The sequence below is a fragment of the Zingiber officinale genome, chromosome 9B, assembly GCF_018446385.1.
Source record: "Zingiber officinale cultivar Zhangliang chromosome 9B, Zo_v1.1, whole genome shotgun sequence".
NCBI lineage: Eukaryota > Viridiplantae > Streptophyta > Magnoliopsida > Zingiberales > Zingiberaceae > Zingiber > Zingiber officinale.
The window spans coordinates 97,031,460-97,055,260 of NC_056003.1; the positions used below are offsets into that span (position 1 = coordinate 97,031,460).

Sequence of the window (23,801 nt, forward strand, 5' to 3'; positions counted from 1 at the left end):
TAGACACGGCAGCTTTTATACTCAACCGAATTCCATCCAAGGTCGTGATAAAGACACCATATAGGATATAGACTGGGAGAGATGCTCAGGTGTCTTTTATGAGGATTTGGGGTTGTGAGGCTTACGTTAGACGTCAAGTCTCACACAAACTGGGACCCAAATCTGATAAGTGCTATTTCATTAGATATCCCAAGGAAACTAAGGGATATTACTTCTACATTCCCAGTCAGCACAAGATAGTTGTGGCAAAAACTGGGGTCTTTCTAGAAAGGGACTTTGTTTCTAGAAAGACTAGTGAGAGTACATTCGATCTTGAAGAAGTTCAAGATGCGGACCATAGCACTGAAGCCTCGATGGAAGTTGAATTGGAACCACAAAGTGTTGTGGATGATGTTGTTCCACAACAAGTTGAGAAACAACAACCAGTTCAAGTAGACATACCTCTTCGCAGGTCTGATAGGGTACGTCGTCAGCCTGAGAGATACTCATTTCTCTTGTCTGACCATGATGACGTTGTGCTCATAGAGGATGTGCCTACTACCTATCAAGAAGATGTGATGAGACCAGATTCTGAGAAATGGCTAGAGGCCATGAGATCCGAAATGGAATCTATGTACACCAACCAAGTATGGACTTTGGTTGATCCACCTGAAGGGGTAAAACCCATTGGGTGTAAGTGGGTCTTTAAGAGAAAGACTGACATGGATGGACTTATCTATAAGGGTCGCTTGGTAGCTAAAGGTTTCAAGCAGATTCATGGTATTGACTATGATGAAACCTTTTCTCCAATAGCGATGTTTAAGTCCATTCGGATCATGCTTGCTATTGCAGCATACCATGACTATGAGATATGGGAGATGGATGTCAAAACTACGTTTCTGATTGGAAACCTACTCGAGGATGTGTACATGACACAACCTGAGGGTTTTGTAGATCCACAGCATACTAGCAGAGTATGCAAGCTGCATAGGTCCATTTATGGACTGAAGCAAGCTTCTCAGAGCTTGAATCTTCGATTCGATGATGCAATCAAACAGTTTGGTTTCATCAAGAACGAAGATGAGACTTGTGTCTACAAGAAGGTTGAGGGAACATAGTTATCTTCCTCATTTTGTATGTGGATGACATACTTCTCATTGGGAAGGACATCCCTTTGCTACAGTCTATCAAGACTTGGCTAGGGACTTGTTTCTCAATGAAGGACTTAGGTGAAGCATCCCGCATTCTAGGTATACATATCTATAGAGATAGATCTAAAAGGTTGCTTGGCCTAAGTCAGAGTACATATATTGACAAGGTACTCCTACGGTTTGCCATGCAGAACTCCAAGAAGAGATTTCTGTCGATGTCACATGGCATGAGTCTTTCGAAGACTCAAGGTCCCTCTTCTAGAGAGGAGAGAGACCGCATGGATCAGATCCCTTATGCCTCAGCCATAGGATCTATCATGTACGTCATGCTATGTACTCGTCCTGATGTCTCGTATGCTTTGAGCATGATGAGCAGATACCAGTCAGATCCAAGTGAAAGTCACTAGATAGCAGTCAAGAATATTCTTAAGTACTTAAGAAGGACTAAAGAATATTTCTTGATATATGGCGACGATGACGAGCTAGCTGTAAAGGGTCACAGTGATGCCAACTTCCAGACCGACCAGGATGATTATCGATCGCAGTCGGGGTTCGTGTTTTGCATAAATGGTGGTGCTGTGAGCTGGAAGAGTTCGAACCAGGACACAATCATTGATTCTACAACAAAGGCCGAGTATATTGCTACATCAGAAGCAGCAAAGGAGGCAGTTTGGATTAACAAGTTCATCACTAAACTTGGGGTGGTTCCTAGAATCGTTGACCCTGTTGAGCTCTATTGTGACAACAATGGAGCTATAACACAGGCTAAGGAACCTCGCTCACACCAGCGGACCAAACAAATACTACGCCACTTCCATCTCATTCGAGAGATCATCGATAGAGGAGATGTGAGGATTTGCAGTGTACCCACAGAGGCTAACATCGCAGATCCCTTGACCAAGGCTTTGGCACAGAGAAAGCATGATGGTCACACTAGGTCATTAGGCCTTAGAGCCTACACTGATTGACACTAGTGCTAGTGGGAGATTGTTAGTTAGAGTCCTAGAGCCAATCATTTGATGATTGTTGTATGGACTCATTGTATCCTATTCTTATATATAAAGACATTTGGTTTTGGTTATTATGCTTACTTGTATTGGTGCCAAATAAACTAAGTATAATAGCGTCCTTGAGTAGAAGGTTCTTACCAATACCAATCGATTGGTTGAATCAATAGTGAGATGATATAGGGAACACTACTCTTAATCATTCCTAGTTGAGTATTAACATTTAGGGACAATGTTAATGCAATAAGACTAGCATGTAAGTCAACTCGATGACTTGATGTCACAAGTCATGGATATAGAGATATCAAGTTGACACATGGGTATGCATTGGAGAATATATACTGAATGACCCGCCATGAGAAAGTATCATGGATCGTTATATGAGTGTCATATACTTTCTCATGTGGCTATTAGTATGACTACTATTCCTTGGACCTGAAGTCACCATGGATCCCTACATAAGGAGTTACGTACTTTGGCTTCGTCAAACGTCACCCGTAACTGGGTGGACTATAAAGGCGATTACTGGGTATGTAACGAATTATGTAGAGGGATGTGAGTGATATAGATGGTATCTATCCCTCCTATATGACGGGAGCGATATCGATATTCCTGATAGAGTGAGACCACGAAGTGCATGACCATGCCCAAATGAGTCAATATGAGATATTGAGCTCATTTGATTGATTGAGTCTACTTGGAGTTCAAGATTTAGATTGATTAGAGGATGACACGGTCTATGCCTCACATTGATCAATCTAGATGTCTAGGATAGAAGGACAATGTCATATGTTGTGAGGAGTCACAATTAGTAGTCACAAGGTGATGTTGGATCTCAACATTTTTATAACTTGGGTAATAATGATGTGTTGCTAGATACCGCTCATTACTTATGCTTCTAAATGGGTTTAGGAGCATTGCCAACGTTATAAGAACCTATAGGATCACACACAAAGGACAATTAGATGGAGATTAGGTTCATATGATGAACCAAGAGGATTAGATTCATGTGATGAATCAAATTGGATTAAGAGTAATCCTAATTGAACTAATTGAGTTGGACTCAATTTGATTCATGTGTTCAATAAGTCTAATTTAGATTATGACTCATTGAATCAATTTAATTAAATGAATTAGATTCATTATATTAAATTGGCTTGAATCAAATGGTTAGATTAGATCAACCAAGGGAGAGAAGTGGTCAAGTTTGACTTGACTTAAGTAGGAAGATGAAGAGTCAAGTTTTGACTTGACTTTGACTTGACCAATGCCACATCATCAAGCCTTCTTCATTTGGTTAAGTTTGACTTGACCAAATGCCACCTCATGAGAGTTACCAAGAGTTGTAACTCTTGATATTCCATGGGAGTTACAAGCCATAATGTGGCCGGCCACTTAAGGATGAAAATTGATTTTTCATTCAAGTGAATTCATTCCATCTTCTTCCTCAAGCTCTTCTCTTCTCTCCCTCTCCTCCCTTGGCAGAACCACTTAAGGTGCTAGCACACCTTTGTTTGGTCTTCTTCACCTAGTTTGTTCGTGTGGATACGCATAGAGGATCGTACACTTGACTATCCCGAGATCCGGCAAACCTTTGGACGAGCGGGATTACGAAGGGCATCTCATCAAGGGTAAAATCTCTCAACCATGTAGTTCTAGTGTAGATCTAGAGGTAAGAAACTCGTACTCGAAATTTTACGAAACTATTTTACTTCGCACGGATCCTGTGGCTTGGGGTTCGGGGTTTCCGCAACGTAAAAAGGCGATTTTTGCAGCCCGAAAAACGCAACATCCACTTCTTCAATAATATCTCTCATATATCTCATCACATAAAAATCACACTGTTTCAAATATGGTTGGCGAGGACCCTATGTTAAAAACAAATTGTAAATGTCTTATATACATGTTTAATTGTTTATAATTTAATCATAAGTATACATGCATACCTTTATTACTTCCCATGTAACATGTTTTTTCCGCTTTTTTCCTTGTTTGAATTAAACAATCTTATGCTCCTTTATACATCAATAAGAATGGACATATGAGAGTTTTACTGATAAAAAAATGCTTAATAAAATTTGAATATGTACTCATATATCCACTACGTATTTCCAGTCCTCGTCACGAATGCGATGACTAAGCGAATCCAACAAATGAATTGCCTCCTTATATGGATCAATGACTGTGAGAATCCAATGATAACTATACACAAATCACATAATTATTGCATGCATATTTCTCAAACCAATAAATTAAAACTGATATTATAAGTCTTACTTACCCAACATTATGTGACACCAAAACTAGTTGATTTCTTGATGCTTGACTCAGCTTATCTGCCAAGACATTCATTGAGATAAATTGAGCACAACTTAAAACATTCATTGAATTTCACTATAGGCAACAAAGCCAATGAATAATATTGTCACTTCATAAATCAAGTTTCAAGAAAATTCCAGATAGAAGAGACCATTTTAGGAATATATTCTACCATTTTCTATGTTAATTGAGATAAATGGCTAACAAAGGTAACACCCAAGGAAAGAGCAGATAAATCAGAAAGACCATAATATCTTAGCTAAAAAAACCACCACATGTTGGATTAACGTCACTATTAGCAGCCTCCCTTAAAAAAGATAATGTAATAATATTAAAAATTGTCTCAAGACAAGCATAAAAAAAATGACAAGCGGCTTACAAACTAGAAAACAGTTTACAGCGACAACGTTCACAGATTTGAAAACATTTCCATTTTAAAGGCATACTAGAATAGCTACCAATATTATGTAGTCAACCATACCAAGGAAATTCATGAAAAGCTAACTAGTTGTAGATTCTAAATTATATTCAAATGCTTAAGTATAACTGTTAAGAAGTATTAGTATTTAATAGAATTATGGTGTAACAAGTTCAGTCATGCATTGATATTTCAGTTTAGGATTGTATCCAACATTCTATGCATATCCATGTTAATATTTCAGTTTAGGATTATTGTGACATTTTTTGTACTCAGTATGAGATACTTTCCAGTGCTTCATCAATTTTGTCTCAATTTTCAATGTAATTTGAGGGTTTGTTTTGTTATTGCATCAGTTACGAATAAATAAGTTTATATATATAACCACAATAGAATGTTGCTTAAAGTTGCAATTTCGGATTTCATTGCTGCAGATAACACAGTGGCCAAAAACTATAATACTTGATTGAAATTCTAGACAACAGCAGTCACACCGGAGCTGACTTTAAATAAAAGATATATTTAGAGAACATAAAACAAAACAGTTGTTTCAAATATGGCAAATAAAGCAAACAAATACCAAGGAAAAATGAATTATGTGGCAGAAGCTTACATTTGCTCTAATTTTCCATTGTTTACAAAATATCCATTATGTTTTGTTGACATTTTGTTTACTTGAAAGTATTCATCCTGCAAAAAATAGCATATTCAATATAATCTTTCAATGTTAAACCAGCAAAAAGAAGAAAACAGAATTAAAGGCATCATTAATCAAATGCAAGATGGAAGACAATCTTTGATGCACCTTCTGATCCAGAACTTAAAAGGAACAGGCAATGCATACAAAAACAACTTGATTGGCAGACGGTAGGTAGGTGCTAGCTTATTTCTGCTCAGGATATATGCTGCCAGTCAGGGCCTCCTAATAAAGGGAAAGACAAACATGACTTGAAATATGCATAGCTTATCATTAAATGTCAATCTCAAGAAATGTTTCTGAAATCGACAAGCTGTAGTTGTGGGCTAAAGTTGCTGCCCATTTTCATTGTACCATTGAAGCCATTGTCACTTAGCAATCTATCAAGGTGTCAAAGTTTCAGCATTAGGTGCCATTCAGTCAAGTATCCTCTGCTTTCACATCAAATAAAAACTCGCAAATGAGTACTCACACTTGTTGCAATTGAGGCAAGCTGAATAGCTCGGCCAGAACTTGAACTGTTAACAAAACTAGATTATTTTATAAAAAAATTAGTAATGAAGAAGCAAAATCAAATAAAGAAAATTATTCGAGAAACTTGAGCATATGTCAAATATTACCATTGAGAAAAATGAATCCTTCTAGCTGGTAGCATTTCCTTCAATAATTTCTCTCATAAATTTCATCACATAAAATCCAAATTGTTTCACATCAGGTTGACAAGGACCCTATGTTAACAAAAAAATTATCAACGAATAATGCACATATAACTATTTTTTAATTAATCACAAGTAGACATATATGTGTATATATAATATAGAAACCTTTGGCAAAGAAATACATGTGCGCACTATAGTTTTTTCTGGATCAGTGTTCATACTATTAGTTCAAGCGAACAAACAGAAAGCACAGATGGATATACCTGAGCACAGAGAAGTTGTTAGTCATCCAAGAGGGTCTTCAACATTTATGAAGTGAAACTACAAACCATGTATCAACCATATATTTGTTAAGTCAGCACAATATTTGTGTTCGGTAGGTATTTGGACAAAAACTAACAAAAGAACAATATGATTTGATGATGATGATTGCTTCTCAGTTCTCTTATCTATTGATCTTTTTTACATTATTTCTAAAAAGTTTCCCAATTTCCATTAGGGTTCTTGAATCATTAGCTTAGGATTGATAATAAATAAATAAACACTGCTTAAAGCTAATCTTTTTATGCTATACTCACCTCCCAATTCATGATTCTTCCGTTTCTCTTGCAGCTCATAGACCAGATCCACAATTCTTTTTTGCTCGGGAGTGCTGAATACTCCAGCATGTAGCTCGAGGACATAGAGGATATTAACGATCTTGTCATTAGCCCTCTCCAGGCATATGAAATCCTTCTTCCTGACAACATTCCTAAAGTGTATTTCTTCCCTCTTCTCCCTTGAAAATCCCGTCTCCTTCTTTGCAATCTCCCTTTTAACTCTTGTTGCTCCCTCAATCGAAGTTCTCCCTGACTCCTCCGTCTTTTCCTCCTGCACCGCAGCCTCCTTGAGCTTGTCTTTTTGAGCCATGTCAGCCCAAGACATCCAGATTTGAGGGGACTCTGGCGAAGACGTCGGATCCGGGTCCTACCCAGTTGGTTGGGCATCGGGAAAGGAGGCAGCAAAGCTAGCAGAGGCATAAGACGCCTGATCCTCCGTGGAAGTGGACCCGGAGGCATCCGCGTTAGCTTCGGTAGCAAACCTAAAGAAGAGCACCACCCCAGCAAACTAAGTAATCTAGCATTCTTCCAAAGGGAAAGGGATCAACAAATTAAGAACCGAGAAAGGAAATGTGATACTTGGGCGAAGGGAGTCGATGCGGCTTCGAACAGTGGCGGAGCAGCCGTCGCAGAGGGATCGGGTGAGGAAGTGGAAGCCAATTGGTGAGGAACTCGGCTACGATCTCCAAGTCTTTTGGATCGAACTGTTGGAGGAATAAATCGTCATCCTCCATGAGTAGCTGTCTTCTTCGTTCAACAAGACGAACAGGTTATGAATCGACGGAGGAGTGCCACCTTTGGCGAAGGAGCAGCAGTGGAAGGTCAAAGGGCCTCGTCGAGCTCAGAACCCAGCTCACTAGGGAGAGAGGAGAGCACACAGTAGTGGATGGCGTGAAGAGATTATATGAGGAGAGGGAAAGAAAAATGGCTTAGAGATCGAGAATGCGAAGGGGAAAATAGGGTGCCGAAAAAATTTGCAGAGATAGGGAAAGCAAAATTGTGAGAGGGAAAATGACGGAACAAATAAAGTCAAAGACAACGGTTTTATCAAAACTGTTGTCGTAGCCCCTAAAACAGCGCTTAAAAACAACGGTTTTAGATAACCGTTGCAAAATGTGTTGTTGATTTTAAAAAATATTACTCAACGACAACGGTTTTCACAAACCTGTTGTCTTTTGTATTTTATGGGAGCTCAAAGACAACGGTTTTTTCTAAAACCGTTGCCTTTTACCAAATTTACTACGGTTTCATCTAAAACTGTTGTCTTTGTGGTGTTGTCGTTTAATATTTTTGTTGTAGTGATCCTACATTAAGAAAAAACCGGCAACGATCTTTGGATGATACAAATAGAGTAAAGAAGTCTATATTTTTTTAGTTATATTGGCCAAATTTAAAGTTGAGAACAATTTAAATGTGATGCACATTGAAAAAAATCATTTATGATGCTTTGGTTGGCACATTATTTAATATAGATGGAAAGTCAAAGGATACATTTAAAGCAAGGTTAGACTTGCATGATATGGGGATTAGAAGTGAATTACATTTAAAGAAAGTTGGAGATAAATTTAGTAAACCATATGCAAATTTCACGCTGACATTGGAAGAAAGACGTGCATTTCATCAATTTTAAAATTTGTGAAGTTTCTTGATGGATATGCTACTAATATATCTAGATATGTGAATGTAGATGATGGAAATTTACATGGATTAAAATCACATGATTGTCATGTCTTGTTGCAAAGAATACTTCCATCTACTGTACGTAAATTCACTACAACAAAAACCCTCATAGACATCAGTTTTCCACCGATGTCTATTACATTTTCGACCGATGTCTATGAAGGCGATGTAAAAGGTCTGCCATTTTAGACATCGGGTTAAAACCGGTGTAGTATCACTTAACGACATTGGGTGTAAAATCGATGTAATATTATATGTTAATAACACCAGTTTTGGCAGCGGTATACGACCGATGTAATATTAGTTAATGACACCGGTTTTACAGCGGTGGAAAACCGATGTAATATCTGTATTGTTTAACGACACAAATTCGATGTCCGAAATAGTGAAAAACCAATATTATCACCAAGAAAATCATAAAATTAAGTTAATATTATTAATTCACTAAGAAAATCACAAATAAAAATGCACCGATGTATCTAAACACACCAAGTCAATATCTATATAACCAACACATAAATATTCTTCTTACAACATAAAAAGATAATAGATATTGTGCACATTAAGTCAGTATCCACAAATTACACATAACTATTCTTCCTGAGGGTGACAACTGATTGATGATTCTTTGTAAAGGAGGCTTCCATCTTAAAGGAGCCACTGGAGGCTTTGGGAACCTTGCAACATCCTTCTTGGTTGTCCTCTCACAATTTAATTGATTCTCCAGTTCTCTTACCTAATAAAATAAAACAAAATAATCTGTTATAAGGCATCTTAAAGGGTACCATGCCATTTGGTTAAACTCACACCTTTGGTTTATCAGGAGGATCATATTGGCCAATCCAGTCCTATGGCCAATCAACAAGATGTGGCATTAAGATTAGACAATGCATGAATATAAAAGAAAAGTTTAACTTACCACAGCAGGAATATCAAGTCCACGAGCAGCAACATCAGTGCAGAGCAGTATATACCCTTTTCGGCTTTGCAGAACTCAAAAAATCTACTAGTTCGTTTCTGCTACTTCTGCTTTCCATGGATATCGAGAAAATCGACATGAATGTATATGAGAAGCACAGAATGGTACTTGACCGAATTGCATGAGGAGAAGAAGACCACTATCTTCTTTGAAAGGTTCCTCTTAAGAAAAGCATACAAGACCAGAAACCTTTTATTTCTAGGCACGACACAATAGCCCTGCTGCAACCCTTCGACGGTCACCAAAGAAAGATGAATTCGTGTCAACCTTGCTATTGACGAAACAACCGAGTAAAAACAAAGACAAAATAAATCTGGAGATTACCTTCGACCTTCCATCATCAACACCTACATATACAGGCTTTTTCCTTAAATGACAAGTTCGCAAAATCCTCAACCTGCAATCTTTTTTATAAGTTAAAGAAAATGAAAACCCAAAATGATTATGAATAGTAGTTAGAAAGAAATAGAAACCTGCTTAGTTTGGGTAGTTGTAAATAGAGTAGTTTGCCTTGTCTGCGTATTAGGGAGTGAATGTGATAATTATAAAACATGATGCCGACTTTGCGACACTCTTGTAATAACTATAAACCGAAGGGAACTAAATAGCATACCTTTGGCAGCCGCTTAAATATTTGCTCCATGTCTTCCTCAAAGTTGCCTCCAATATTCGGTCGGCTTCATCGATTATAAGAAACTACATTTGGTGCACCAACACCCAAAATTAGTATCTCAATGTCAAACAAAGGAACATATGAAAATAATTATTGATCTCATGGTTAGGATTAAACATGCTAGCAAATAATCATTAGCATGGATATGCGATAAGATGAAACATGCAATTAGTTGGAGAACATAAGTAGAGCTCATTAAAGCAAAAAAGAAAAGAAACAACAGATCATTTAGTAAAAGGAACTCAATGAGTACTGAGGGCATTCAATGGAAAGATATACAATTTCAGTATGCAACCACTTCAAACTACATCCAGTCACCTCCACTTTGCCATTCTAGTATCTTTCTCAATATGGCTAGCATGCTATGCTGTGCTTAGTTACATTCAATTTCCAAAAACAAATTTCAATAGAACAATGATAAATGAGATTTTCAAAAAACTTTGCTGCCTAAAAATACAATACTAGAGTTCTGTGTGCTAAAAGAAAGAACAATTCCTCAATCCAATAGTCAACGGTTAAGGTATTGTTTAAATCAGTTCCTCACTACTTTTTCTGCTATCATTCCATATAATTGCATAATTTATCAAAACATAAATGACCAGGAACCAAAACACTGAAAACAAGAATAAGCCAATAATTTAGATACATGGGATCAAATGCTTTACAAAAAAAATCATTTATCATAATTTTACTTATTTGCTCAGCTTTTTTGATCTACAAATTTGAAATAATCTGTTATACGGCAACTGATTTGAAAGAAGCTAAATATAGTGATGCATGGTGTATAGTAGATTATTATGATTTTTCTTAGAATATATAAAATAATTTATTCACACTATCTTCAAAAAGATTCTACTTATATTAACATAATAAATTTTCAAAAGAATAAAATGAAAGATTCTTCCTTCATTCTTAAACCTCATAAATCTAAGCAGCATGGAGGAGGCATGATTATAATTAAACTTCCACATAATCAATAGATGTGAATTCACATTCTGTGATCCGAATACATTAACACTAATTTATTGAAAGGTTCATTAAACATGAGATTGAAAAGGAACATGAATTCTTCCAAAAAAAAAACAATGCTCCAGCTCAAAGGAGGTGCAAAATGTGGGCTAGAGAGCATCTAGAACCTTGGCCTGCATATTCCTTGACCTCTTAGATATAACTACAATCTTGGTAAAAATTAACCAGAATCAAAGCAAAAGGAATAATATTTATCCAACTCCAAGGCATTAAAAGAAAATCAGAATATCAATGGAAGAAGTAACACATGAACAATAGAACAATGTCAAAAACCAATTCCAAGGAAGCCCACATATTACTATAATGGCCTCAAGTAACTAACATGAATGACTGACGATCTACTGACATCAATTAAACAAAAGATATGGCAAAAAATATCTGGAGGTGTACAAGAATAATCTTGCAAATTTCAAAAAAATTGAAAAGTGTCAGAAAGATCAGCATGTACCTGTTAAAGCAAATGTGCCACCAAGCACGACACATAGCCGAGTTAGGAAATGAAGAAAACTACGTCATTCTTCTCTTATTGTCACCGTAATAGGTGACAGATCATACAAGAAGAAAACAGCTGTTCAAAGGAAAAGGGAAAAATGGGGTTAAAATTCTACCCAAAAAAAACAAATCATTTTGTATGTTAAATCAGAGACATTGACCTGACCACGACCTATCAAAGTCACGCATTGTCACAAAGTATTCTGTGACAGAAACTGGTTTGTAGTCAACACTTCTTTAGAGAGGTATCTGTATTCCGTTGGAACAATCTGCATTGAATTACCAATTAACCTCTTTCTTGTCTTTTAGAAGGAAAAGGTAGTACTACAAGATTGAATCTAAAGACAATCGAAAACTAGTGTTCTGCAGATTATATTAATTAAAAAAGCAAAATCAAAAAGGTTATAGATCACTACACAAACTGTGTAGAAAATAAGATGTGGCTAGAGTTTGACAAAACCATAACAGACTAAGTAGTAATGTAAACGCCCGGACGTGAGGTTTAACAGTATATATTTATCTCACTACAGGGAGAGTAAATTTCTCAGTTGAAATCATAGAAAAATACAAGTAAATGAGTGCTACTTTTGCTAATGCAGGTTAATCCAATAAATGAAACCAAAAACGGTAGGTTGAAAAACCAAAAGATAAAATTTTTTTTTAATGAGATATAAGAAAAGCCTCAGATGTCAAGAAAAAAAAACATCGTAGTACAATCCTGCAATTAGATGAAACGGCAGAAACAACCTTAATATAATACTTGAACGTTCCACTTGTATCATCTAGTATCCTTGCAGTTCCATCAAGAGGATTATGGATCCCTGGATACTTTGGTCCAAAGACAAATCATGAATCACATGACTTACATTCACCTTTTTTGCTCCAAAAATCTGTGCACGAAGAATATAAAATGATGAGGTAATTGTACAAACCAGCATACTATTGTAACTTCAGACAAGTAATAAATTTAGCCACGTAAGTTGCCATATTCATTAAGTGCTTTGGGATACCAGAGAAACAAAATTTACGTTAAGAACATGTAAAATAATTAAAATAGGAACAATAATTAAAATTGAATTGTTAATCACATCAAAAGGTCCAAACCAATTCAAGTTTATCCAGTACTGCATATAATACAAATAATCATTTAAGTAATCTTCATCGTGAAATCTTTGTAAACATGAATTGCTAAAATTCAATAGCCACCTAAATAAAACCAATAGGGAGGAGCTTTAAAAAAAAGGCAAATCTACCAAAACAAAGGAAAATATCTTTGTTTATGTAAAGTAGATACTTTTAATTCCACATTTCTTGCATGCTTGGTTGCTTTCATCTATTGGAAATTGACAAAGCAGAATCAATCAAATGAGAAGGTAAGCAGAAAATATTTTGTAGCAAATAGTTGCTTACATGATCAAGAAGTGGAGATATTGCACAAGCATTCACTGGATGTTCTATCACATACGTCTGTAGAGACAATGAAGACAAGAGGGTGATTTTCAGTCCAGGGAGGTGAGAGTATTTATGTAATTAGCATAGCACACTACAAACAGACAAGACGCTATGGTGTAATTTCTTATTTCACTTTTTCTTATGAAGTTATAGTAGTCGAAACACATGAACTTATGTTCAATATCCTTAAAAGCATAGCAAAAAATCTACTCCTGGACAAAGAACCCTAATTGTCCCTCCAAAAAAAATGAAGCAAAAGCAAAACCAATCAAAGATTTGTACCTCTGACCTGAGAAGCGAAGTCAAAACCAAGAATAAAAGTAAATACTAAAAATTATTAATAGATCTACACCATCACCTTAATTTAACAAGCTTTAAACCCCTCAAAAGAAAGTCTAGCCATCAAAACAACCAGCGCGAAGAAATTCCAACAAGGAACTCAAAAATCCCAACAGCTCTAGCCCAGAGCCGACCGATTTCCTCCAAGAAAACACTAAGAAACAAGCTAAGCATACAAGGATCAACGAGGGATCACCTCCGCATTTGACGAGAGCCGCCATGAGTGTAGACGACGAAGGAGCAGCCCCGAGGAGCCAAATCCGAGCACCAGCAGCGAAAATAGTAACGTAATCAAGACGATTTCCTGGGAAAAGGCCGCCGATGAATCAACGGAGAAACCAGAAAGCATGAGGAGAAGAAACCCTAAGAGATGGAGCAACCCGCGAGAGGGCAAAGACGGAAGGGAGAGGAGAAGAGAAGGGGAAAGAGGATATGGATGTGGTCGTTTGGGAAAGCGGGGCATTCCGCAGACCTCACAAGGGAGTCGTGTGTTGATCCTGATCGGAAGAGGAAGGGGCGTCGATCTAGGAAGGGGAAGGACGGCGTGATCTAGGAAGAGGAAGGTTTAGGTTTGGAGGGAAGAGTGAAGTGTTGTAAATTTTGGATAAGTATTGGTGGAAAAATTAAATTATTTTATTTATCATAGACACCGGGTTTTAAAAACCGCTATTAAAATCGGTGTCTATTAACGAAAAAAAAGGCGCTCATAGACATCGGCTAAAAAACTGATGTCTATGAGTGAAAATCTGCGCTCATAGACATCGGTTTTTGGAAAAACTGGTGTAAAATACTCAAAGACATCGGTTTTTGCTTAAAATCGTTGATGTTCCACCGATGTCTATGAGGGTTTGTCTTGTAGTGATTCTTCCCAAAAGATATATGTGGCAGACTAATTGAGTTATGTGAATTTTTTCAAAAAGATAATTGCAGGATTTTTACATATAGCGGACATATATAAAATGGAGGAGGAAATAGTCTTGTGTAAGATGGAAAGAATATTTCCTCTAGTATTTTTTGATATTATGGTTCATTTGGCAGTTCGTTTACCCCATGAAGCTATGTTAGGTAGACCTGTTTCGTCACGATGGATGTATCCCTTTGAACGATATTTAGGCAGACTAAAAAAATATATTTGTAATAAAGCAATACCTGAAGGATCTATCGCAGGGGTATATTATAAATGAGGCATTAACTTTCAGTTCTTTATAAACGAGTTAAATTGAGACAAGATTTAGTAGGGCAGAATGAAACAAAGATATTCAACCAGTAACATGCAATTTAAGTGTTTTCTCACAACAAGCAAGAGTGTTTGGCAACCAACATAATATGAAAGTACCTTTGACTTTGTATAAGAAAGTATATTGGTATATTGTCAACAATTATAAAGAAGTTGACTAATATAGAAAGTAAGTTTTTACATTATGTAATTTTATTGTTTATATTTCATTATAAAATTATAACTTAAATATTTATTTATGCAGTGAATATCTACAACTTCTGTCACATAAAGTTCATTCACTCGTTCGGGATACATTAGAGGACTTGGAAGTGAGCCAAAGCCAGTTTGGTCCACTTCTTTAGATGCCATGTCCTTAACCAGATCAACTAATACCGCATTACGTGAAAAACTTGAATCCACCTAAGAAGAGTTAGTAACACCAAAGTTCAATTAGCAAGCACTCAAGATGAGTTAGCATCAATGAAATCAAGACAAGATATGTTTGAACAAATTCTTAACCGATTGACATCTGGAGCATTAAATTCCTTGATCCATGATTCATCTTCGGTTCCATCTCCTCCTCCTCGTTCTTAGACTTTGATATTGTGGATTTTTGGATATGAACATGATGTTGCGAAGTTTATTTCTTGTAGACTTTGATGTTGTGGATTTCTAGATGTGAACTTCATGTTTTAAACTTGTTACTTGTTTGTACTTTATTTGTTGTGTTACTTGTGTACTTTATTTGTTGCGTTACTTGATGTTAGACATTGATGTTGAGTACTTGCATCTGTTTGTGAATGTTGCTACAGGTGTGAACTTATACTTGATGAACTATGAGTTGTTTGTGAGTTTATTTGTGAATTTGTTGTTAGAAATAATATTGTATAAGTTTGTGAATATTGGTGTTAGAGTTGTGATTATTGTGAATATTGTTGTTAGAGTTGTGATGGTTGTGTGGGTTTGTAAATGTGTATACAGAGTATGTTGAAATTATATATTTTTTTTTAAAACGAAGGTTAGCGACGAATTCCTCGAAATTTGTCACTAACATTATTAGCGACGAAATATTGTTCAAAGTCGTCGCTAACAACTCAAACATATCGAGCATCATCGTAGGCGTTTGCGGTGAAATGAAATGGGGTTAGCGACGAATCATATTGTTAGCGACGAAAACTTAGCGACGAAACAGTTTAAATTCATCGTTAATAACTTAAACATATCAATACTTATCGCAGGCGTTTGTGGCGAAATGAAATGGGTTAGCGACGAATTAAGATGGCGTTAGCGATGACATTACGAAAATCGTAGCTAACTTGTTTGCGACAAAAAATTTAGATTCGTTGCAAGCAAATTTCTTAGCGACGAACGATTTTAATTCGTCACTAAAAATTTAGCGTTGATTAAAATTATTTAGCGACGAGTTAATCACGTCGTTAATTTATTAGCGACGAAACATAAAAATCGTTGCTAATAATTATTTACGACAAGTTATAACGACGATTCCAGCGTTGAAAAGTTATCATCACAAATATTTGTTAGCGACGAACATTAATATGTTAGCGACAAAATATTTCATCTCTAAATATCAATTTTCTTGTAGTGTAGGACTTTACTTGCCTATCATATGATTAACCTTGATCTATTAAAACTTTTTATCTTATGTTTAACCTGCGATCAACTTTGATCTACAAGATCTTCGTGATTGCCAAATATATGGTCTTATTTGACCTGTTTAGACTTTCCATCCCAAGTTTAATATCTGATTAATCTTAATTTATCAGAATTTTATATTTATCTAACATCCGATCGCTCTTAATCTATTTAGACTTCTTTTCTTACAGACCCATAAAATCAGGTCTTTCATGAACTATCAGAACTTTCAATGTTGCCAAGGATCCTCTTGTGTTTTTTATGCATCCATTTGTTGATATTCTTTAGTGTTAATATAGGACGATTGATTTTCATCCAATGTTCGATATATATGCTCTCATATGTATTTACTATACTGGCATTTAAAAAAACATGCACTTCAGCTTGTCTAAAATTCACTACTACTTAAATCACAATCATCAATTTTCAATAATTTTTATTTTATCGTTGGTTAATAACTGTTTATGTATACTTTATTGATATGAACGGATAGAAATATTCCAATGGCGTGCCCATCTTTGAATATTTGGATCGATCAAAAAATATCTTCTAGATTACACAACTTTTGTCGGATAAAATATTTAGAGAAGGGGACTATAAATTCACCATGATTATGACTTACTGTCAACCAAATAATGTGGATGAGTTGGCAGAATAACGTTCCGTAAAAATTAAATCAATATTATAATTTTTTAATATTTGCGCATTACAATGGTAGCGAACTTAAAGTGAAGTGGCATATATTTATTGGCTAGTTTTGTCCTACTCTACAAATCAATGATAAATTATTTACCTGGATTATCGACCGCACAACCACTTGGTATAATTTCGAATGCTTTAATTTTAATAAATAAAATTGCCACCATCTCTTCTATAAATAGATGGGAATTGCATGATACTCTAAACAAGCAATCACTTGACTGAAGTGAGTGATATCCGTAGCTTAACCATGGCTTCCCTTGTCATGCTCTCTGCTGCTCTCCTCCTCGGCCTCTTCCTGCCTTCCTCCATGGCCAACAACGTTCTCTTTGGTGGTGACAGGCTGAACACCGGCGAATCCCTCAGAGAAAGGAACTTTAAATTCACCATGATGTCCGACGACTGCACCCTGGTGCTGAACGACAACGACCAGACCGTGTGGTCCTCCCCCACCAACGGCCTAGGCAACAACTGCTTCGCCCGCTTGCAGACCAACGGCAACCTCGTCATCCGCAACGACAATGACCAGGTTGTTTGGTCGAGCAACACCGCCGGCGAGGAGGGCAACTACATCCTCGTCCTGCAGAACGACGGCAGCGTCGTCATCTTCGGCCGCTCTATATGGTCCATCCCCCCCGGTTCCAACACCGCCACTTCCAAAGGCGCCGTGATCGTCAAAAGGGGCCGCAGCGATGAATCCACGAACATTCTCTATGGAGGTCACAAGCTGCGCACCGACGAATCCCTCAAAGAAGGGGACTATACCTTCGTCATGCAGTCCGACTGCAACCTGGTGCTGTACGCCAACAACAACAACCAGGTCATGTGGTCCTCCCAAACCAACGGCCTAGGTAGCAGGTGCTTCGCCCGCATGCAGACCGACGGCAACTTAGTCATCTTCGAGGGTATTAACTTCAACAAAATTTGGGATAACAACACCCGCGGCCCGGAGGGCAAGTACATCCTCGTCCTGCAGCGCGACGGCCACGTCGTCATCTACGGCAGCCCTATATTTACGATCCCCAACGATGAACCCACGAACAGGAAGATCGCCATGGTGACTAAAAAATAGTTGCCTTCACCACGAAGGATGCATGGGTAGCTATTAAATAAAAGCGAATAAATTGAAGCGAGGCATAAATAATAATTAGCTAGCTACATGGTGGCATAGCACGTAGCCTCGTTGTTCTGGTGTACGTAACTACTGTTAAGTTGGTGTGAGTCGATCACCTTAATTATCTATCTGCTCTGCCTTTTTTTAGTTGAATTGCATTGAAAAAAGAAAAATAATTAATTAAAGAAATCCAATAGCACACATATATAAATTGAAAAAATAAAATTAAAAGGTAGAATCTAATTAACCAATTACAGCTTTGATAATATGAACCAATATTATTCGTTAATGTTTGAGATTTTTGAGGAGAAGGTTTTTTTATTTTAAATTTTAGAAATCATTCCGAGAATAAGATATTATCGTCCCCTCCCCCCCCCCCCCTCTCTCTCTCTCTCTCTCTATATATATATATATATATATATATATATATATATAGTGTGTGTGTGTGTCATCCTCTCTCGATTTCTATCTGTGTATCTGTATGTATCTCATTTTATATCTATAGGGTCGGTACTAGAGGATCACTAAGATAGCCAATTTATTTTTTTTTCTTTTAATATTTATTGTCTCTCACATAGCTTTAATATAAATATATATTTTGTCTATATTATAAATTATTTTATATAAATCAAGTTTAATTTAACTCTAACAGGAGAGATCATGATTAAAATACGAGGAAGGTCTAATTTAATATAACAAATATATTTTCCAATGCGATTGTAAATTATTTTATATATATCTAACTCTTGCGAGAACAACAGCGATATAAAATATGAGGAAGGTCGAAAATTAAATTCAAGTGAGTCCTATTTCGGTTGACTGCAATCACCCAGACAATCGGAGCAACAGAGGAGTGAGAGAAGCTGATGAAGACTGATGGAGGCACCCACAAAGGAGATTGAATGCGCCTCCGAGGCGCGCTCGCACCTCCTCCATAAGCATGGAGGGCGCCCTCCATGAGTATGGAAGGCGTCCTCGGCCAGTCAAAGTAGTCGTTCACAGTGGATAAAATTTTATCCACTGCGCCTCACTAGAGGCACTCTCCAAACCCTTTTGAGGTACCCTGAAGCTGCGGATAAATTTTTTCAGGGGTTATAAAAAGACTCCTGGACCTAGGAATGTAGCAACAACTTGTGTATTTATTTGCTAACAATAGTCTGCGATGTTAGTGTGTGTTAGAGGCTTTTCCGGCTTCACCAAAAGAGATTCTTAGTGAGCTTTCATCTGCCTTAGATTAACAACCATCTCGGTTGTAACCAAGTAAATTCTGAGTCTCTTTCTTTTAGTTTCGTATTGTTTATTTTTATGTTATTGTTGCTAATCTAAGTTGGAAGACGAGAAGGGTGCTGTGTTTTAGTGTTTCATGCAACTCAACCCTCTCCAGCCGGCCTACCCGGTCCTACAAGTGATATCAGAACCTAACAGTTCCAGGAGGACTAACCGTCGAACGAAGCACATGAGATGGTCGGACCAAGCATCTACCCACTAAAGTTTGAGGGGGAGTTCGCGAGCTGGAAAAAGAGAATGGAGGTATTTTTCAAAACAGACTTCGATTTATTATTAATAATGGAATTTGGTTTTGAAGTACCCAAGGGTAAGGAAAAGTTTCAATGGACGAAGATGATTTTAAAGAAGATGATTTTCAAGACATGTTTACTGATTTAAGAAATGAAGAAAATATCAATACCATTGAGTCTCAATTAGATGATATTAATGAAAACATGAATGCAGATGATATTAGAGGAAGTTATTACTCAATGTTTGAAGAAGCACAAAAAGAGTTGTATTACACTTGTACTAATTTTTCTATATTCAATTTTTTGGTCAAGTTAATGCATGTGAAGGTGTTAAATGGTTGGAGCAATAAATCTTGTGATATGTTACTTCAGTTATTGCAAGAGACATTTCCCAAACCGAATGTGATTCCAAACTCTCATTATGAAGCAAAGAAAATGTTAAAAGAGTTAGGATTGACATATGAGAAGATATATGCATGTAAGAATGATTGTATATTATTTTGGGATGAGCATGAGAATATGGATACATGTCCAGTGTGCAAGGAGCCTAGATACAAATATGATGGGATGAATAAAAAAAAATCTCAAAAAATTCTTCAATATTTTCCTTTGAAGCCCAGACTTAAGCGGTTGTTTATTGCAAAACATGCAACAAAAGATATGAGATGACATAAAGAAAAATGGATTGAAATTGAAGGTGTATTAAGGCATCCAGCAGATAGTGAATCACGGAAAGAATTTGACATATCACATGAAATATTTGCTAATGATCCATGAAATATTCGTTTAGGGTTGGCTATAGACAATTTTAATCCGTTTGAAAATATGTCAAATGCTTATACTATGTGGCCTGTTATACTTGTAAATTATAATTTGCCACCATTGAAAATAATGAAGCCATCATACTTGATTATGTATCTTTTAATTCCTCGGCCTAAATCACCTGGGAAAGAGATAGATGTATACTTATGACCTTTGATCAATGAACTGATGGAGCTATGGGATGATGGGGTGGCAGTATATGATGCATCGACTAAACAAGTATTTTGATTACATGCTGCTATGATGTGGATCATTCATGACTTTCCAGCATATAAAACAGTATCTGGATGGAGCACAAAGGGTTATAGAGCATGTCCAGTATGTGTAGTTGAAACTAAATCTCAAAGATTATGGAGTAAAATATGCTATACATGCCACCGTCGATTCTCAAATGTGCAACACCCATGGCGCAGAAATAAAACTTTCAATGGAAAGATTGAATAAGAAGGACCACCATGAAGATTTAGTGGTTATGAGATTTTAGCACAGTTAGATACATTACCCTAGGTGACATTCAGTAAACATCCACTACAACAAAATCATTAAAAGACAACGGTTAAAAACCGTTGTCGTAGGCCCTTTAAAACCGTTGTAATTGGCAGTGTTGTTAAATGTGCGGTAAAAGGCAACGGTTTAAAACCGTTGTCTTTGACCACATTAGACAATAGTCATGCAACGGATTTAAAGTGTTATCTTTTAATACCAAAGACAACAGTTCTGTAATAGTATAAAACCGTTGTAATTGTCAGTTTAGCAATCATTTTGATCGCAGATATGCTTTTGACAACAAATACACTGTTGTCTTTCTTCAAAATTTAGTTTAAAACCATTGTCTTTGTAAAAAATCGTTGTCTATGTTGATTAGAAAATATATCGCGAATAGATAAAATATTTTTTTTGCACACAAGCTGGTACAACATATATACATTCACAAAAACCATTTTCAACATATATACATTCAGTTGTCTTTAATACATCTCTTGTCTCAACCAAAAACTGGTACAACATATAGGTACATTCACTTAAGTTAAGTTTATAAACTTCTACAATTACTACAAGCTATCCAAACATGACCACAAGTAGTATCCAATCATGACAACCACAAAAGATGAAACCACAAAATTAAGTTTATTAGACCACAACCATGAAAATTAACTTGTCCTTTTCTGAATAGATCAAGTTAGGATGTGCAACAATCTTCACGTACTGGTCCTTTTTCAGCATACAGAATTTCATAGACTTAGCTTGCAAACCCAGCTTTCTCCCTTTTTTGAAAATAAAATATAGTTAAAGCCATAGAAAAGTAGAAACATGCATGTATAAACTGATAAACATTGCAAACTGATAATTGAAATGGATAATCTAATAAACCACTACAAACTAAAGTGATAATTGAAACAAACAAGCCCCAAAAGTAGAAAACCAAATTATAAACTTCTTGCAGCTTTGCATCTTTTGCACAATAGAAACCAAATTGTGAAGTACATAAATCTGGACCTTCTGAAATGTTGAAGTAAAAGAATGACCAAATAAGCACGAGAAATGTTGCCGCTTCACATTTTCATGACTAGTCAAACAAGTAAGCACGAAAAAAGTTGATGAATATATAAACTTGACATTATATCTTAAACCATGTATTATGTGAAAGCAGCTAGAATAGCTAACAGCAGCAATAGAAAGAAGGAATCATAGAGGAAGTCATGTACCTTATGTCTCAACATTACAGCAGCAACACTCTAGTAAGATCTCAAAGCTTGAGGATGTGCAGTTTACATAAAAATCACAAAGCAGTGTACGAAACTAGTTTCAACATTATTTCTATAAGAAAGCAAGAACAAACTAATCCATTAAACCATCTAAATTGTTAATCACTTTATGCAATCCAGAATATGATTTTCTAAACTGATAATTACTACCACCTAAACTTACAATCACTACAAACTTAATTAACTGATAATCTGACAAGTGTGTTAGTACTACAGAAATGTGTTTACTAGCAAATGATATATATGTTTGAACATCTCAAAATCGTAAGATGTTGGAAATCACTTCATGCATTCCAGAATAAGAATAATAATAAAATAAAGATGTTCTACCTAGATGTCCTACACACTAAAGTTTTAATAATCATGATGTTTCCAGGGGCGTATCTGTTAGGATCAGATTATGTAATTTGCATTATATGCAAATACTTTCTGAATAGATCAAGTCATTGTATGACTTTACATACCTAGTCATAAATATAGTCTTGTATGCATTCTACTCACTCAGAACGCACTTCATCAATTTATTCTCTGGAGTACTGTGTTTTGATGAACCGTGAACAAAGACATAGATTAGATTAGTAAAAAACAATCAAAAGATGATAAGTGCAAAATGATAAACACAAATATTTGAGAAGATTGAGAATTGAATGTCAAATATTACTATTGATCGAAGTGAATCTCTCTCGATAGTTTCCACTATTAGTTAGAGCCCTAGAGCCAAGCATTTGATGATTGTTATATGGACTCATTGTATCATATTCTTATATATAAAGGCATTTGGTTTTGGTTATTATGCTTACTTGTATTGGTGCCAAATAAACTAAGTATAATAGCGTCCTTGAGTAGAAGGTTCTTACCTATATCAATCGATTGGTTGAATCGATAGTGAGATGATATAGGGAACACTACTCTTAATCATTTCTAGTCGAGTATTAACATTCATGGACAATGTTAATGCAATAAGACTAGCATGTAGGTCAACTCGATGACTTGATCTCACAAGTCATGGATATAGAGATATCAAGTTGACACATGGGTATGCATTGGAGAATGTATATTAAATGACCCGCCATGAGAAAGTATCATGGATCGTTATATGAGTGTCATATACTTTCTCATGCGGCTATTAGTATGACTACTAGTCCTTGGACCTGAAGTCACCATGGATCCCTACATAAGGAGTTACGTACTTTGGCTTCGTCAAACGTCACCCGTAACTGGGTGGACTATAAAAGTGATTACTGGGTATGTAATGAATTATGCAGAGGGATGTGAGTGATATAGATGGGATCTATCCCTCCTATATGACGAGAGCGACATCGATATTCTTGATAGAGTGAGACCACGAAGTGCATGACCATGCCCAAATGAGTCAATATGAGATATTGAGCTCATTTGATTGAGTGAGTCTACTTGGAGTACAAGATTTAGATTGATTAGAGGATGACACGGTCTATGACTCACATTGATTAATCTAGATGTCTAGGATAGAAGGACAATGTCATATATTGTGAGGAGTCACAATTAATAGTCACAAG

At 36.2% G+C, this 23,801-nt stretch overlaps 1 protein-coding gene and 1 long non-coding RNA gene across 2 annotated transcripts; one reads left to right on the plus strand and one right to left on the minus strand.

Annotated features, from left to right (window-relative positions):
• Positions 1–4,299: 4,299 nt before the first annotated feature.
• On the minus strand, positions 4,300–5,706 carry LOC122022367. The gene is made up of 4 exons (XR_006122965.1): positions 5,680–5,706; positions 5,488–5,564; positions 4,419–4,473; positions 4,300–4,339 (listed from the first exon to the last, which is right to left on the minus strand). It is a non-coding gene; the product is annotated as an uncharacterized LOC122022367 (long non-coding RNA).
• An 11,588-nt stretch (positions 5,707–17,294) lies between these two features.
• LOC122023199 (mannose-specific lectin-like) lies at positions 17,295–18,116 on the plus strand. Its single transcript, XM_042581280.1, has one exon. The coding sequence runs from the start codon at positions 17,295–17,297 to the stop codon at positions 18,114–18,116; it is 822 nt and encodes a 273-aa protein (XP_042437214.1).
• Positions 18,117–23,801: the final 5,685 nt, after the last annotated feature.

Bases quoted from the DNA above. Each gene is read 5' to 3' on its own strand.
- LOC122023199 (XM_042581280.1), top strand. From the start codon at position 17,295: ATGGCTTCCCTTGTCATGCTCTCTGCTGCTCTCCTCCTCGGCCTCTTC.